The sequence below is a fragment of the Haliotis rubra genome, unplaced genomic scaffold (assembly GCF_003918875.1).
Source record: "Haliotis rubra isolate DU_JTF1 unplaced genomic scaffold, ASM391887v1 Scf495, whole genome shotgun sequence".
NCBI classification, from domain to species: domain Eukaryota; kingdom Metazoa; phylum Mollusca; class Gastropoda; order Lepetellida; family Haliotidae; genus Haliotis; species Haliotis rubra.
Window position 1 is genome coordinate 273842 of NW_025767185.1, and position 18136 is coordinate 291977.

At 45.0% G+C, this 18136-nt stretch overlaps 2 protein-coding genes across 11 annotated transcripts in view; one reads left to right on the forward strand and one right to left on the reverse strand.

Annotated features, from left to right (window-relative positions):
* The window catches only part of LOC124291538 (muscleblind-like protein 2a), a 238834-nt gene that overhangs the window by 110643 nt on the left and 110055 nt on the right, over positions 1 to 18136 (forward strand). For 5 of the 10 annotated variants that reach the window (XM_046728544.1, XM_046728545.1, XM_046728546.1 and 2 more), the window contains exon 3: positions 10131 to 10169. The gene's annotated coding sequence lies outside the window, so the exon portion shown is untranslated. Of the gene's footprint in view, positions 1 to 10037; positions 10170 to 18136 lie in introns of those variants that run through there. The other 5 variants (XM_046728541.1, XM_046728551.1, XM_046728554.1 and 2 more) reach the window with 1 other exon arrangement.
* LOC124291535 (extensin-like) lies at positions 6983 to 10781 on the reverse strand. Its single transcript, XM_046728537.1, has 2 exons — positions 10729 to 10781; positions 6983 to 9299 (listed from the first exon to the last, which is right to left on the reverse strand). Exons 1-2 carry the CDS (start codon positions 10779 to 10781, stop codon positions 6983 to 6985), a joined length of 2370 nt encoding a protein of 789 aa, XP_046584493.1.

An 18136-nucleotide genomic window follows, 5' to 3' on the forward strand; every position in this document is an offset into this window, starting at 1 on the left:
CAAAGTGAAACCTGGCATATACCCCAGACGACACTGTCCCCAAACTGAAACCTGGCATATACCCCAGACACACTGTCCCCAAACTGAAACCTGGCATATACACGAGACACACTGTCCCCAAAGTGAAACCTGGCATATACCACAGACACACTGTCCCCAAACTGAAACCTGGCATATACCCCAGACACACTGTCCCCAAACTGAAACCTGGCATATACCACAGTCACACTGTCCCCAAACTGAAACCTGGGATATACCCCAGTGGCACTGTCCCCAAACTGAAACCTGGCATATACCACAGATACACTGTCCCCATACTGAAACCTTGCATATACCACAGACACACTGTCCCCAAACTGAAACCTTGCATGTACCACAGACACACTGTCCCCAAACTGAAACCTTGCATGTACCACACACACTGTCCCCAAACTGAAACCTGGCATATACCACAGTCACACTGTCCCCAAACTGAAACCTGGCATATACCACAGACACACTGTCCCCAAACTGAAACCTGGCATATACCCCAGACACACTGTCCCCAAACTGAAACCTGGCATATACCACAGTCACAAACTGAAACTTGGCATATACCCAAGACACATTGTTCCCATACTGAAACTTGGCATATACTCCAGACACACTGTCCCCAAAGTGAAACCTGGCATATACCCCAAACACACTGTCCCCATGCTGAAACCTTGCATATACCCCAGACACACTGTCCCCAAACTGAAACCTGGCATATACAACAGTCACAAACTGAAACCTGGCATATACCACAGACACATTGTCCCATACTGAAACCTGGCATATACCCCAGACACACTGTCCCCAAAGTGAAACCTGGCATATACCACAGACACATTGTCCCCATACTGAAACCTGGCATATACCACAGACACACTGTCCCCAAACTGAAACCTGGCATATACCACAGTCACACTGTCCCGGAACTGAAACCTGGCATATACCCCAGTCGCTGGCATATATCCCAAACACATTGTCCCCAAACTGAAACCTGGCATATACCCCAGATACACTGTCCCCATACTGAAACCTTGCATATACCACAGACACACTGTCCCCAAACTGAAACCTTGTATGTACCACAGACACACTGTCCCCAAACTGAAACCTTGCATGTACCACAGACACACTGTCCCCAAACTGAAACCTTGCATGTACCACACACACTGTCCCCAAACTGAAACCTGGCATATGCCACAGTCACACTGTCCCCAAACTGAAACCTGGCATATACCCCAGACACACTGTCCCCAAACTGAAACCTGGCATATACCCCAGACACACTGTCCCCAAACTGAAACCTGGCATATACCCAAGGCACATTGTCCCCATACTGAAACTTGGCATATACTCCAGACACACTGTCCCCAAACTGAAACCTGGCATATACCCCAGACACACTGTCCCCAAAGTGAAACCTGGCATATACCACAGACACACTGTCCCCAAACTGAAACCTAACAAATACCACAGACACACTGTCCCCAAACTGAAACCTTGCACACTGTCTAATGTTGAAGTGAATGCATTCTCAGAACCTGTCCACTGTTTTATGCCTGCATGTCTATTTGGTCTGAATAGGTAATATTAATAAGAAATTGCCTTTAGCATACTTTGTGAAACTGTTAAGAGATGCTAATCACTGTGTGTTTTATGATTGGACAACTATGCAAGCATACTCTGCAAAGGTATGCTGTAAACTGTTGCTTCTTGCAGCATTCTCTGCTGTCTGGGTTTCCATTATTTAACACTGAAGAGCAGCTGGCTCTGACGGCAGCAGGCTAGCTTCCATGATACCCGACACTGTTACGTGGCATTGCCAGTCAGACAATGATCTATGTCTTTCGCAGATGCTGCTATTTGAGTCTTATTAAAATTCCAACTTCACTGCTCCTAAATTTACCTTGCAATAACTAATGACATTTGTAACTGCTATTTCTCTGCAGTCAGTTCTCGTTGTCGTGGAAACATTGTCATATGATATGACTTTCTACCATTGTGATGCATTACCCCAAAGTCTGTTTTTATTTTCACCTTTCTGTTGTTTCCAAGATGCACTGTGGCATTATTGCTGCCATACGCTCATGTTCTTAATAAGTATATTTATATATGCTTTGAAATGCAGTATTGCCCATATCGTAGATAGGTATGGCACAATATAGAAAATATATGTAAAAGATAAATAAGAGCTAATAAGAGTTATTGTGTTAAAGATTGATAAAAAATACATATATTCTATTTTCATATGATATTGTTAGAGTGAAATACTAACAAATCCAGTTGCAATGTTTATCAGTATACAGGTGGATACATACAGCATAGTCGGCTGGTTGCTACAGTCACACAAGCTGCTTGCTGTGCTGCCCAACAGCTGACTGTGCTGCCCATGCTGCCCAACAGCTGACTGTGCTGCACAGTGTTAGCATCTCTATACCAAGCTGCATTTACAGTTTCTCTTGTGTACTGTGTATACACTCCATATTTCAATTAAATAACACTGTTAAAGAATGTCACCTCCTCGCACAAAAAATGAGACCGAGATGTGTAACACCATTCCTATTTGTTTGTGGGCATACAAGAGGGTGGGGTACCAAAGTCCTCCTATGTTTTGTTTATTGTCTCTGCCATAGAATAGTCTATTTAATGATATTCTAAAGATCCCGTTGGAGGCATCTAACCACACTTAAATCACAATGACACATTTGTCATTGTCTGCAAACTTTATGATGTAAGTGGCAGGCTGATACTGAAATTACAAGGACATCATCATAACATATTGGAGAATGATCATGCCACCTGTGTGGGCAGTTCAAGGATACTTTAAATGCTGGCATATTTGGGGTATAAGGAGTTAATAATTAAAGCTGCTACTGCTGAGTTTTCCAGTTCCATATTTGCCATTACATTTTCTATTTCTCTTTATTCTGAGAAATGCAGTTTATCAAAACATTTTTCTGATGTTTAATATCTATTAGGCACATATTTGAAGATCAGTTATGCATATCAACTCTTGATTGTTTTTTTTGGTAACTGTGATGACAGACTGTTGCCTGTTCTATGAGGCTCAATCACTAGGTGCTATGCAGTTCACCAACACATAATTACAAACTAGTGATTTGTTTTTGGAAGGAAAATCACACCTCTACTTTGATGGTTTCTTTTGATCCTTTGATTGCACATTGTTCAGATGGCATGTTTATGTCCTGTTATCAGCCCTGATTATCAGGTAATCACATATTGTGTCTTGTTAATAGCCCTGATTATCACATGTTAGTGGTTTGTTATTAGCACTGTTATATCATGTTTGTGTTGGGTTATGAGCCTTGGTTATCACATGTTTGTGTCATGTTACTGGTCCTGGTTATCACATGTTTGTGTCATGTTACTGGTCCTGGTTATCACATGTTTGTGTCATGTTACTGGTCCTGGTTATCACATGTTTGTGTCATGTTACTGGTCCTGGTTATCACATGTTTGTGTCATGTTACTGGTCCTGGTTATCACATGTTTGTGTCATGTTACTGGTCCTGGTTATCACATGTTTGTGTCATGGTCCTTATCTGTTTGTGTCATGTTATGAGGTCTGGTTATCACATGTTTGTGTCATGTTACTGGTCCTGGTTATGACATGTTTGTGTCGTGTTACTGGTCCTGGTTATCACATGTTTGTGTCATGTTACTGGCCCTGGTTATCACATGTTTGTGTCATGTTACTGGTCCTGGTTATCACATGTTTGTGTCATGTTACTGGCCCTGATTATCACATGTTTGGGGGCGTTGGGGTCGCCTAATTGTTAAAGCGTTGGCTCGTCATGCCGAAGACCCGAGTTCGATTCCCCACATGGGCACAATGTGTGAAGCCAATTTCTGGTGTACTCCGCCGTGATATTGCTGGAATATTGCTAAAAGCGGCGTAAAACCATACTCACTCACTCACTATCACATGTTTGTGTGAGTTTTTTTTATCCCCCGCAACGCGTTTTGCGGGGGATATTAAAATGGACTCGTCCGTCGTCGATCCGTGCGTCGTGCGTCAGTCCGTCCGTCCGTGCACATTTGTCTTTTCCGGAGCAGAACTCTAAAACCGTTCAATATTTCTTCACCAAACTTGGCACATACATGGATCTGGTGGTGTACTGGTGCCTTTTGGTAGTTTTGGAATTCTGAATTAAATATTTTTGGCGTTTCCATGGCAACAAGTTTGACTTTGACTGAAATTAGTGGTAGTGCTCTTTTCCGTAGCAGAACTCTAAAACCGTTCAATATGTCTTCACCAAACTTGGCACATAGATACATCTGGTGGTGTACTGGTGCCTTTTGGTAGTTTTGGAATTCTGAATAAAATATTTTTGGCGTTTCCATGGCAACAAGTTTGACTTAGACTGAAATTGGTGGTAGTGCTCTTTTCCTGAGCAGAACTCTAAAACCGTTCAATGTTTCTTCACCAAACTTGGCACATATATAGATCTGGTGGTGTACTGGTGCCTTTTGGTAGTTTTGGAATTCTTAAATTGGTGATAGTGCTGCTTTCTGGAGCAGAACTTTAAAAACCTTTCAATACTCTCCTTCCACTTTTCTATATACACACCTAAATATTTGACATAATCATAACTCGTAGACATAATCATGAAAGTTATTTTGCCATTGCGGGGGATATTGATGACTTTGTCTTCTTGTTACCCTGGTTATCACATGTTTGTGTCGTGTTATTGGCCCTGGTATCACATGTTTGTGCCATGTTATTGGCCCTGGTTATCCCCCGCAACGCGTTTTGCGGGGGGTATTAAAATGGACTCCGTCCGTCCGTCCGATCGAGATCTGTCCGGGTCCAATCCGTCCGTGCACATTTGTCTTTTCCGGAGCAGAACTCTAAAACCGTTCAATATTTCTTCACCAAACTTGGCACATACATGGACCTGGTGATGTACTGGTGCCTTTTGGTAGTTTTGGAATTCTGAATTAAATATTTTTAGCGCTTCCATGGCAAAAAGGTCGACTTTGACTGAAATTGGTGGTAGTGCTCTTTTCCGGAGCAGAACTCTAAAACCGTTCACTATTTCATCACCAAACTGGCACATAGATAGATCTGGTGGTGTACTTGTGCCTTTTGATAGTTTTGGAATTCTGAATAAAATATTTTTGGCGTTTCCATGGCAACAAGTTTGACTTAGACTGAAATTGGTGGTAGTGCTCTTTTCCGGAGCAGAACTCTAATACTGTTCAATATTTCTTCACAAAACTTGGCACATACATAGATCTGGTGGTGTAGTGGTGCCATTTGGTTGTTTTGGAATTCTGAATAAAATATTTTTGGCATTTCCATTGCAACAAGTTTCACTTAGCCTGGAATTGGTGGTACGTGCAAATTTGTCTTTTCCGGAGCAGAACTCTAAAACCGTTCAATATTTCTTCACCAAACTTGGCACATACATGGATCTGGTGGTGTAGTGGTGCCTTTTGGTAGTTTTGGAATTCTGAATAAAATATTTTTGGCATTTCCATGGCAACAAGTTTCACTTAGCCTGGAATTGGTGGTACGTGCAAATTTGTCTTTTCCGGAGCAGAACTCTAAAACTGTTCACTATTTCTTCACCAAACTTGGCACATAGATAGATCTGGTGGTGTACTTGTGCCTTTTGGTAGTTTTGGAATTCTGAATAAAATATTTTTGGCATTTCCATGACAACAAGTTTGACAGAGAATGAAATTGGTGACAGTGCTCCTTTCTGGAGCAGAACGTTCAAAACCTTTCAATACTCTCCTTCCACTTTTCTATATACACACATAAATATTTGACATAATCATAACTCGTAGACATAATCATGAAGAGTATTTTGCCATTGCGGGGGATATTGATGGCTTTGTCTTCTTGTTATCACATGTTTGTGTCATGTGTCTGGCCCTGGTATCGCATGTTTGTGCCATGTTATTGGCCCTGGTTATCACATGTTTGTGTCATGTTACTGGCCCTGGTATCACATGTTTGTACCATGTTATTGGCCCTGGTTATCACATGTTTGTGTTGTGTTATTGGCCCTGGTTTTCCCATGTTTTCATTTTCCCAATTTCTAACAGCCCCCTTCCCCTCACCCTTCCCCTGTTAGCCTAATGGCCCATCGCCTGTGACAGTGCAGTTAGTAGTTACTGTCATCTACGCTCTCTAATATATTCTTGATTGACATGTTTTTTCTGCGGTTAACTCTGGCGTCTGCAGTCTTAATGTCTGTCCCCAACGGCCCTTGCACCTGCTTGCTAATACTGGCGGCCAGTTATAATTCAGCCAAATAGCGCTGCATGCACAAATTGATCTTGTATGCTCTGGTCAGACATGATGTCACAGAAAATAATTTGCTACAAGGACTGTGATTGGGTTGGGTGCAGGGAGAATGGTACATTACATTATGTCTGTGTGTGATTCATAGAAGCAATGTGCAGGATATATGTGTGTAATTGTTAGTCACAGGGTGCGGTGATGGAGCAAGGGAGGTGTTGGGTGAAGGAGGGAGGAGAGCTGAAGGGTGAGGGAGGGGTTGATTGACCAAGGGAGGGGTTAGGGGACTGAGGGAGGTGTTTGGTTAAAGAGGGAGGGAGAAGGCAGGGTGAGGGAGGGGTTGATTGACCAAAGGGAGGGTTAGGGGACTGAGGGAGGTGTTGGGTGAAGGAGGGAGGAGAGCGGAAGGGTGAGGGAGGGTTGATTGACCAAAGGGAGGGGTTAGGGGACTGAGGAGGTGTTTGGTTAAAGAGGGAGGGAGAAGGCAGGGTGAGGGAGGGGTTGAGACCAAGGTGAGGGGTTAGGGGACTGAGGGAGGTGTTTGGTTAGGGGAGGGCAGGGTAAGAAGGGGTGGAGGGGTCAAGAGGGACTGAGGGTCACAGATGGAGGTGTAGGCAGTGGAAGGAGGGAAGGGTGAAGGAGGGAGGAGCTGGGTGAAGGAGGGAGGGATGGAGTGAGCTAAGGAGGTGTTGGGTGAAGGAGGTGTTGGTTGACCGAGAGAGGAGCTGGGTGAAGGAGGGAGGAGCTGGGTGAAGAAGGGAGGGATGGGTGAAGGAGGGAGGGGGCTGGGTGAAGGAAGGAGGTGTTGGGTGAAGGATGGGTTGGTTGACCGAGAGGGGCTGGGTGAAGGAGGGGAGGAGCTGGGTGAAGGAGGGAGGGATGGTGGTGAGTGAAGGGAGGGAGGGGCTGGGTGAAGGAAGGAGGGGATGGGTGAAGGAGGAAGGGGATGGGTGAGTGAAGGAGGTGTTGGGTGAAGGATGGGTTGGTTGACCGAGAGGAGCTGGGTGAAGGAGGGAGGAGCTGGGTGAAGAAGGGAGGGGATGGGTGAAGGAGGGAGGTGATGGGTGAAGGAAGGTGTTGGGTGAAGGATGGGTTGGTTGACCGAGAGGGGCTGGGTGAAGGAGGGATGAGCTGGGTGAAGGAGTGGAGGGATGGTGAGTGAAGGGAGGGAGGGGCTGGGTGAAGGAAGGAGGGGATGGGTGAAGGAGGGAGGGATGGGTGAGTGAAGGAGGGGCTGGGTGAAGGAGGGTTGGATGGTGAGGAGGGATGGGGTGAAGGAGGGAGGAGCTGGGTGAAGGGAGGATGGATGAAGGAGGGAGGTGAGGGTGAAGGAGGTGTTGGGTGAAGGATGGGTTGGTTGACCCGAGAGAGGAGCTGGGTGAAGGAGGGAGGAGCTGGGTGAAGAAGGGAGGGATGGGTGAAGGAGGGAGGTGATGGGTGAAGGAAGGAGGTGTTGGTGAAGGATGGGTTGGTTGACCGAGAGGGGCTGGGTGAAGGAGGAGGAGCTGGGCGAAGGAGGGAGGGATGGTGAGTGAAGGGAGGGAGGGCTGGGTGAAGGAAGGAGGGATGGGTGAAAGGAGGGAGGGATGGGTGAGGAAGGAGGTGTTGGGTGAGAAGGATGGGTTGGTTGACGAGGAGCTGGGTGAAGGAGGGAGGAGCTGGGTGAAGAAAGGGAGGGATGGGTGAAGGAGGGAGGTGATGGGTGAAGGAAGGGGAGGTGTTGGGTGAAGGATGGGTTGGTTGACCGAGAGGGCTGGGTGAAGGAGGGAGGAGCTGGGTGAAGGAGGGAGGGATGGTGAGTGAAGGGAGAGGAGGGGCTGGGTGAAGGGAAGGAAGGGATGGGTAAGGAGGGAGGGATGGTAGAGTGAAGGTGTTGGGTGAAGGATGGTTTGGTTGACCAGGGGGACTGGGTGGAGGAGCTGGGTGAAGGAGGGAGGGGATGGGTAAAGTGAAGGGAGGTGCTGGGTGGAGGATGGGTTGGTTGACCAAGGGGAGGGCTGGGTGAAGGAGGGAGGGGGCTGGGTGAAGGAGGGAGGAGCTGGGTGAAGGAAGGAGGAGCTGGGTGAAGGAGGGAGGAGCTGGGTGAAAGAGATGGGTTGGTTGACCCGAGGAGGGGCTGGGTGAAGGAGGAGGGAGGAGCTGGGTGAAGGAGGGAGGAGCTGGGTGAAGGATGGAGTTGGTTGAGTGAGGAGGGAGCTGGGTGAAGGAGGGAGGGCGCTGGGTGAGGAGGAGGGAGGAGCTGGGTGAGGAGCTGGGTGAAGGAGGGAGGTGTTGGGTGAAGGATGGGTTGGTTGACCGAGAGGAGCTGGGTGAAGAAGGGAGGAGCTGGGTGAAAGATGGGTTGGTTGACCGAGAGGAGCTGGGTGAGGGAGGGAGGAGCTGGGTGAAGGATGGGTTGGTTGACCGAGAGGAGCTGGGTGAAGAAGGGAGGAGCTTGGTGAAGAAGGGAGGAGCTGGGTGAAGGATGGGTTGGTTGACCCGAGAGGAGCTGGGTGAAGAAGGGAGGAGCTTGGTGAAGAAAGGAGGAGCTGGGTGAAGGATGGGTTGGTTGACCCGAGGAGGAGCTGGGTGAAGGAGGGAGGAGCTGGGTGAAGGATGGGTTGGTTGACCGAGAGGAGCTGGGTGAAGGAGGGAGGAGCTGGGTGAAAGAAGGAGGAGCTGGGTGAAGAAAGGGAGGAGCTGGGTGAGAGGAGGGCTGGGTGAGGGAGGGAGGGGATGGGTGAAGGAAGGAGGTGTTGGGTGAAGGATGGGTTGGTTGACCGAGAGGAGCTGGGTGAAGGAGGGAGGAGCTGTGTGAAGGAGGGAGGGGATGGTGAGTGAAGGAGGTGTTGGGTGGAGGATGGGTTGGTTGACCAAGAGAGGGGCTGGGTGAAGGAGGGAAGGGTAAGTGAAGGAGGGGGGAGAAGGCAGGGTGAGGGGGAAGAGATGATGGATAGACTGAGAGGGAGATGGGTTGAAGGCGGGTTGAAGAGGGGTGGTAAAAAGAAGTGAACACCTGCAGGTAAAGGTTTGCCTGGGTCAAGATACCACACTATTTGTGGTGTATGTTTTTGCTATGCAGTTGATAATCATGCTGCAGTGTATGTGGGAATGACATTATTATTCTTTTCAAATTATGTAACACATATATTAGTTTGGATGATATTAAATATGTTTTGTTTGCACTCATATACTCACAGTTAAGTAATCTGTCTGTTTTTTGTCATAATGTGACCTCCAAATTTTGCGCCTCTTATGTATGAGTTTCACACTGCCTGGAGCACTGTTTGTTGTTGGGTGAGTGTGAAGCGGTGAGGTGATGCACTAATCTGTTACTCACAACAGAGGTGACACAGACATAGCCAGCAGACATGACACGTCATAACATCCTCTCTTTCATCTGTACCAGACACTCATCTGAAGGGGCTTTGTTCTGTCTCATTACAAATATTCTTTACGAAACAAATGACACAAAACATTATTGTAAACTTCAAATGACTCAGTTTATGTGTAACTTGAAGAAACTAATCCCACTAGTACATTGGGTTAAATAATATTGATGCAATTCAATATTCTCGACCTGAACTTTGTTGCGAGGTTTATTTGAATATGTCAGTACATTTACCTATCTTGGGAGTTTATGCCTTTTTTAAAACATAAAGTACAATCCATGTGTTACGTAATAGCGAAAAGCACACACTTCATCCTTAAGTTTGTGACTCATATCCTGCTGTGTCACATGACTGGTCATGTGACTACTGATGACATATACCCCATACTAGTTAGCAGCAAACCTGTTTGGCAATCATAAAAATTAGACATCAGGATTTTTCCTTGTATGTTACAGGTGAAGTCTGAAGACGTAGTGATTGTTTTTACAGTGCAGGTGAGTAGTGCCCGTTTGTGTTTGATGTGATGCAGCTTGATTATCAAGTTGAAGTGTGTTATCAGTATGTGTGCTTGGAACATGTAGTGTCCTGCCATTACTCGTTGCATGTTTACATGATTCAAGTATTGTCAATATATTTGATTGGCATATCATATACATAGACAATTGGAAATATTACTTATTGCAAGTTACTGGTGTTCAGTGGCCATCATTAGGCTTCATGCAACCAAGCAGTTTCCTAAGGTCACAGCAAAGATTTCAGGACTGCTTTCATGTCAGGCTGGTACTAGTGTTCAGAAAGTGATATCAATGCTGTGAGGATTTATGTCATTTTAGGTTAAAATTCCAGGTGTGGGGAGATTTTAATATGAATGAAATTAAAGCACTTAAACCTTCACATCAGTCAAAATAGGGTATCCAAATGGCAGGGGAGGTGTATGTAAATACTGGCCATGGTGATGTAGGAAATTTAGGTGGAAGACCAGTTTACAGTTGGAAACGAACACTACCCGGTTATGAAGTGTGGTTGGAGGAACTTGTGGAGGGATTTGTGCACCTAGTGGGAGGACTGTATTTCAACTTGGTCTGTTGGTGACCCATCACCGTCATCATGTCACCTTGCTCTCACCAAGGCCTGCAACTGTCACTCACTGGTGGCGTGCCAATCATGTGGAATATGTTAGGGTTGAGCCAGTGGCAACCCTCATAGGACTGTTTGTGTGTCTTCATTCAGTATTTGTTTCAGGATTGATAATGCTAATATATGTATGTTCATATCTATAAATTGTCTTTTAACATACCATGAACAAGACTTTCTTTACTGTGTCAGTTTATTTTCCCTTTTTACCTACTACATGATATTTTGGTGGCTTAGAAACACTATGTGAACCAGGAGCTGTCCAGCCAGTTACATTTTGCCTTGACATACAAACTTATGGTCCACAAATATGTAACATTATATGGACTATATGTAATATTCTTGCTTTGAGCATGTCTAGTTTCCTGTTGCTGAAGGAAAACTACTACTTTTGTCTGTTTCATCCATACATTGATTGTAAGATAATCTCTAGTTACACAAACTCAATCACCACACTATGCCTAAAATGAATATTTGATATGTAATATGGGCACTCTTCAAACTATTGATTTTAAAATTTGAATTTAAAATGTTAGGTCATTGTGACATTTCAAAACTTGCTTTTCTTGATTTTCTTGATTTCACAATAATGTATGTAACATGAAGGATACAAGAGTGCATCATTGTGTGTGCATACATTGAGGGTGTACTATATATACTTTGTATTTGAAGATATCTTGTATCTTGTTACTTGTTGACTTCTGGTCAGGCTCAGGCAAGGTGGCAGTCCATGAGTAAGTTTGTCTTAGATTGTTAAACACCTATTGTGTTTGTTTTTGATTGTTAAACACCTATTGTGTTTGTCTTTGATTGTTTGTCAGACAGCAGTTCCTCCGAGAATCTTTGGATAATTGTGGAACTGAAAGATCCCCATCAGGGCTCATATTTTGTCCTCAGCTAAACTAGATGCCTTTGACATATTGCACTTGAGTTCAGCACAGCTATTTACACTGACAACAACTGATTAGGGACAACATTTTTCTAAATGTAATATTTAATTCCAAACCCTAATTACCTCATAGCTATGACATGTCTGGAAACACTTACTTATCGTCATGATGTTAATACCATTTGTTAATCATTGGTGCACTGGACACTAGCCGTCAGCCAGCCTGCAAGAGCTGTGCAACTATATCACTTCTCGTTATTCATGACTTAATCTATGATGGATGACCTTACATGTATAAGCCTTGGTCCAGAGTGAAAGGCTTCACCTTCAGCCTAGCCTTGGTTACTGTGGTGCTGTTGACCATTAACACAAATATTACCACCACTTTGTGATGAACGTCATATAGTGTCTCTTGGACATATGTATATCTAACCTGTCAACTTCATGGTGTCACAGAGAAATGTAAACTGACCTCTTGCAGACAGGAACATACAATAATCATAACCAACATAACCTGGGTCCTAACATGTGCAGGCAGCGCTATACTGTGACAATCTAGTCTGTTAAGTCTTGTAGAGTAAGGACATCTACTGGTTACAAGGGGTCAAGATGGTGTCTCATGTACTCGGACAAAGCCAGCACTGCACATGATGCTGGTCCAAGACCTAGCCTTGTTCCAAGGCTGTACTGAATGCTAAGCCCATGGATGTATTCTAATTCTGTCCGAAGACCCGGGTTCGATTCCCCGGGTCTTCCCCACAATGTGTGAAGCCCATTTCTGGTGTCTCCCGCCGTGATATTGCTGGAATATTGCTAAAAGCGGCATAACACAATACTCACTCACTCACTCATAAAATATGTGTAAATACTGGAAAATACCATTTGAAATCAGTTTGTGTGATTTGGCTCCAGCTGACTCAGGGCACATATGTTGATCTTGTATTAAGTTCTTACATACTGACAGATACATGTTTTGTGTTAATGTATCACACAAATGATGAAAAGTTTAAACAGACAGTACATGCCCCATTTCATCTGCAAACCTGCATGCACATGTGGCTGGTAACATTGGATCGGGTTGTGTGAAAAGAATTTAGTCACATTCCTCAGAACTTGTAAGAGAACTGTCATGTAAGTGAACAATTACAGGAATCACACAACTGACATCAACCTTGTGCTAACTAATGGTGTTCTAGCCTTGTACACTTCATGTCGTCTAGTGCAGTTTACCAAATTTCTGATTCTTCCTGTAGAAATGATGAGTATGTTTGATCTTTCACAATGGGTAATGTACAAGTCATGTTGTGTCTGGTCTCAATACCTTTGCATTTAGCAAAGACCAGCTCTCGGGGGGATTTAACAACAATGTCACCATGAAGTGTGGCTGGGTCTTACACTGCATGCACAAGGTTTTTTTTTTCCATGGCAACAAAGTTGACTTTGACTGAAATTGGTGTTGGTGCTCTTTTCTGGAGCAGAACTTTAAAACCGTTTTATATTTCTTTACCAAACTTCTTACATAGATAGATCTGGCAATGAACTGGTGCCTTTTGGTAGTTTTGGATGTATTATCCACACTGATTTCACACTCCTAGTTGTAGTTGTGTACAAACCACCAACAACTAATCCAAATATATTCACTGATCAGCAAGTCAAAGCTGATTGTGGTATGGGCCAGTGTCCACCAGGATCACATGCTTGCCCCCACCAGACTGTGGTATGGGCCAGTGTCCACCAGGATCACATGCTTGCCCCCACCAGACTGTGGTATGGGCCAGGGTCCACCAGGATCATATGCTTGCCCCCACCAGACTGTGGTATGGGCCAGTGTCCACCAGGATCACATGCTTGCCCCCACCAGACTGTGGTATGGGCCAGTGTCCACCAGGATCATATGCTTGCCTCCACCAGACTGTGGTATGGGCCAGTGTCCACCAGGATCAAATGCTTGCCCCCACCAGACTGTGGTATGGGCCAGTGTCCACCAGGATCACATGCTTGGCCCCACCAGATTATGGTGGTATGGGCCAGTGTCCACCAGGATCACATGCTTGCCCCCACCAGACTGTGGTATGGGCCAGTGTCCACCAGGATCACATGCTTGCCCCCACCAGACTGTGGTATGGGCCAGTGTCCACCAGGATCACATGCTTGCCCCCACCAGACTGTGGTATGGGCCAGTGTCCACCAGGATCACATGCTTGCCCCCACCAGACTGTGGTATGGGCCAGTGTCCACCAGGATCACATGCTTGCCCCCACCAGACTGTGGTATGGGCCAGTGTCCACCAGGATCACATGCTGCCCCCCCACCAGACTGTGGTATGGGCCAGTGTCCACCAGGATCACATGCTTGCCCCCACCAGACTGTGGTATGGGCCAGTGTCCACCAGGATCACATGCTTGCCCCCACCAGACTGTGGTATGGGCCAGTGTCCACCAGGATCATATGCTTGCCCCCACCAGACTGTGGTATGGGCCAGTGTCCACCAGGATCACATGCTGTGACTGTGGTATGCCAGTGTCCACCAGGATCACCAGCATTGCCTCCCCAGACTGTGGTATGGGCCAGTGTCCACCAGGATCACATGCTTGCCCCCACCAGACTGTGGTATGGGTGTGTCATGGATCATGCTCCCCCCACCAGACTGTGGTATGGGCCAGTGTCCACCAGGATCACATGCTTGCCCCTACCAGACTGTGGTATGGGCCAGTGTCCACCAGGATCACATGCTTGCCCCTACCAGACTGTGGTATGGGACCATTGAGGCCACCAGGATCACATGCTTGCCCCCACCAGACTCTGGCAGGAATGTTTGGTAACTCACACTTCTTCAAGGTAAAATAGCTGAAAACCTCTGTTTTCTAATGGTTGGCCAGTTAGGAGATAGTCTGACCTCAGTGTTGCCTGATCGTCACCATGTTTATCATCATCATTTGAAACACAATTTCTTTACAAATACTAGTGTAGTAGTGGACATGTTGATTGTTATCCCCCATCGCGCGTTTAGCGGAAGCGGGGGATATATTATTAGGTCCCGTCCGTCCATCCGAATTGGAATATCTTAAGAACCGTTGACTAGATTCTTTTCATATTTGGTACCTAGGTTCATCACAGTATAAGAAAGGTCCCAGTTAGGTTTGGTGACCTTGACCTTAATTTCAAGGTTACAAGGGGACTTTAACGTTTTACTCTTGTCGGCAAGATATCTCAAGAACCGTTCACTATATTTTCTTCATATTCAACACCAAGCTTTATCTAGGGCAGGCGCAGGGCGCAGTCGATTTTGGTGACTTCACTTAATTTTCAAGGTCATGGTGACACTTTTAAGATTTCAGAATATTAACCTGCATGTTATGCTTGTCAGCGAGATACCTCAAGAACCATTCTCTGGATTTTATTCATATTTGACACCAAGCTTCATCCAGGGAAGGCGCATAGCCCAGTCGATTTGAGTGACCTTCACTTAATTTTCAAGGTCACATCGACACATTTGAAGATTTCAGTGTCCTAACCTGCATGTTAAGATGGTCAGCAAGATATCTCAAGAACCATTCTCTGGATTTTCTTCATATTTGACACCAAGCTTCATCTAATGCAGGCGTAGGGCCCAGTCCATTTTGGTGACCTTCACATAATTTTCAAGGTCACTGTGACACTTTGAAGATTTCAGCATGTTAACCTGAATTCACTGGATTTTCTTCATAGACTTTCAAGACTTCCCTTGAATGTTTTTCAATAAGCAATTTCTTTAGTACCATTTTTGCATATTTCATACACTATGACATTCATGTCAAGGTCAACGTCAGTCTAAAAAATATTTTTGTGTTTGAACAACTAAAGAGCAAGATATCAAGAGAGGTTGACTGGTCATGTTTTTGTTGACATTTAACTATTTAACTTCATCTTAAACTTTCATTACTATTTAAGTTTGATTTGACAATTTGCAGTGAATTATGTCACCTTAGTGACAATGCTTGACTCTAATTTCAGACTGAATTATTTTACAAGTTGGAGGAATTTTAGCTTTGTATGGGCAGTTTACAGTCCTTATAATGGACCTTATATTGACAGTGTCATACAAGTTGTGTGATGTAATCCACCTTTGTCCATCGTTTCCTCAACAAAATAGTTGTTATGATTATGTATTATGTAGAAGCATAAGTTTGGAAAACCATGTTGTCATCATCAAAGGCTGTCACCTTACATTTAACCTGTGCAGTATATTTTTAACACATGTTGTACAGCTATCTTCTATGTAGAGTCATGCTGTGTGTGACATGATCTATGTCATGATGGCTGGCGATGGCTAGTGTGTGTGATCTTGTACCCATGTTGACCAAGAGGGTCTTGCACATTTTAAGGTGTTTTTCATTCAGCACTAGTTCGACCCCCACCCCCCTTATCTGACCATTCCTATTTGCTTGGGGACAGCTACATCTCTCAGAAGTGGTCCTGGATTGTTAACTATATATAGACTCCTGTAACAGCATTGGCCTGATTATCTTAGCTTGTGGCAACATTGATTACTTGACCAGTAGCTGCCTTGTGAGTGTTAAGACTGGTCAGTCTACAGCCCAGGAGACATAGACTCTTCCAGACAACTTTACAACACAGAAAATTGGCCGGAAGCTTATGCGCCTAGTGTTGTATCTATGTGCTAGAATTGAGCTACAAGACCAAACAGTGGTCACTCTGTCAATGTCAGTGTTTTAGTCTAAGTGATCAAGTAGTCTACAGTCTGATGGATGACTTCTCTCTGTGTCGAGACACTGCTTGAAATGGCTTGGATGTTTCAACAAACAACATATCACAATAATCAAATTTGGTGAATTACTTGGATACGGTCTGATATGAATTGTATTTGATTTAATTTTCTGTGTGGTAGTTTTGTGAATTACAAGGAAAAATAGGATGGATACAATGGTACTGCTGACTGTACCATCACCCATCTCCATCCACTGACTGTACCATCATCTGTCTCCATCTACTGACTGTACCATCATCTGTCTCCTACTGACTACTGACCGTACCATCACCCATCTCCATCCACTGACTGTACCATCACCCATCTCCATCCACTGACTGTACCATCGTCTGTCTCCCATCTACTGACCGTACCATCATCTGTCTCCATCTACTGACTGTACCATCACCTATCTCCATCTCACTGACTGTACCATCACCTGTGTCCATCCACTGACTGTACCATCTCCCATCTCCATCCACTGACTGTACCATCATCTGTCTCCATCTACTGACTGTACCATCACCCATCTCCATCCACTGACTGTACCATCACCCATCTCCATCCACTGACTGTACCATCACCTGTCTCCATCTACTGACTGTACCATCACCCATCTCCATCCACTGACTGTACCATCATCTGTCTCCCATCTACTGACCATACCATCACCCATCTCCATCCACTGACTGTACCATCACCCATCTCCATCCACTGACTGTACCATCACCCATCTCCATTCACTGACTGTACCATCATCTGTCTCCATCTACTGACTGTACCATCACCCATCTCCATCCACTGACTGTACCATCACCCATCTCCATCCACTGACTGTACCATCGTCTGTCTCCCATCTACTGACCGTACCATCATCTGTCTCCATCTACTGACTGTACCATCACCTGTCTCCATTCACTGACTGTACCATCACCTGTGTCCATTCATTGACTGTACCATCACCTGTGTTAATTCATTGACTGTACCATCATCCATCTCCATTCATTGACTGTACCATCACCTGTCTCCATCCACTCACTGTACCATCACCTGTCTCCATTGTCTGACTGTACCATCACCTGTGTCCATCCACTCACTGTACCATCACCTGTCTCCATTCTCTGACTGTACCATCACCTGTCTCCATCCACTGACTGTACCATCACCTGTCTCCATTCACTGACTGTACCATCACCTGTCTCCATCCACTAACTGTACAATCACCTGTCTCCATCCACTGACTGTACCATCACCTGTCCCCATCCACTCACTGTACAGTCTTCGAAGTTCTTTCACTGACTGTCTCCATCACTTCAGTTTTTGGACATTTTACATTAAACTTTGGTATATATACTAACAGAAATGATAACTGTGCTCCATATGAAGTTCATTGAAAGGAAAATCATTTTTAGATAAAATACAGCATTGTCCACTACATGTTCATGAATACATCTCTTCAATTTGGAAGACATGATTTGCATGTGCATGTTAATGCTGGGCATGCAGTTTGAATGTTTGCCCCTTTATTGGAAGCATGGTAGAAACACTCATGGTGTTCTTCTGTGAACAACACAGTGTTTGTTGAGCCTTCAGGTGCTTATGAAAACACTTTTGTTTAACCACAAATATCCCTTACAGAATGCCACAGCTTTCTGAAAATTATCTTTTACACAGTGTATTCCATACCCGAG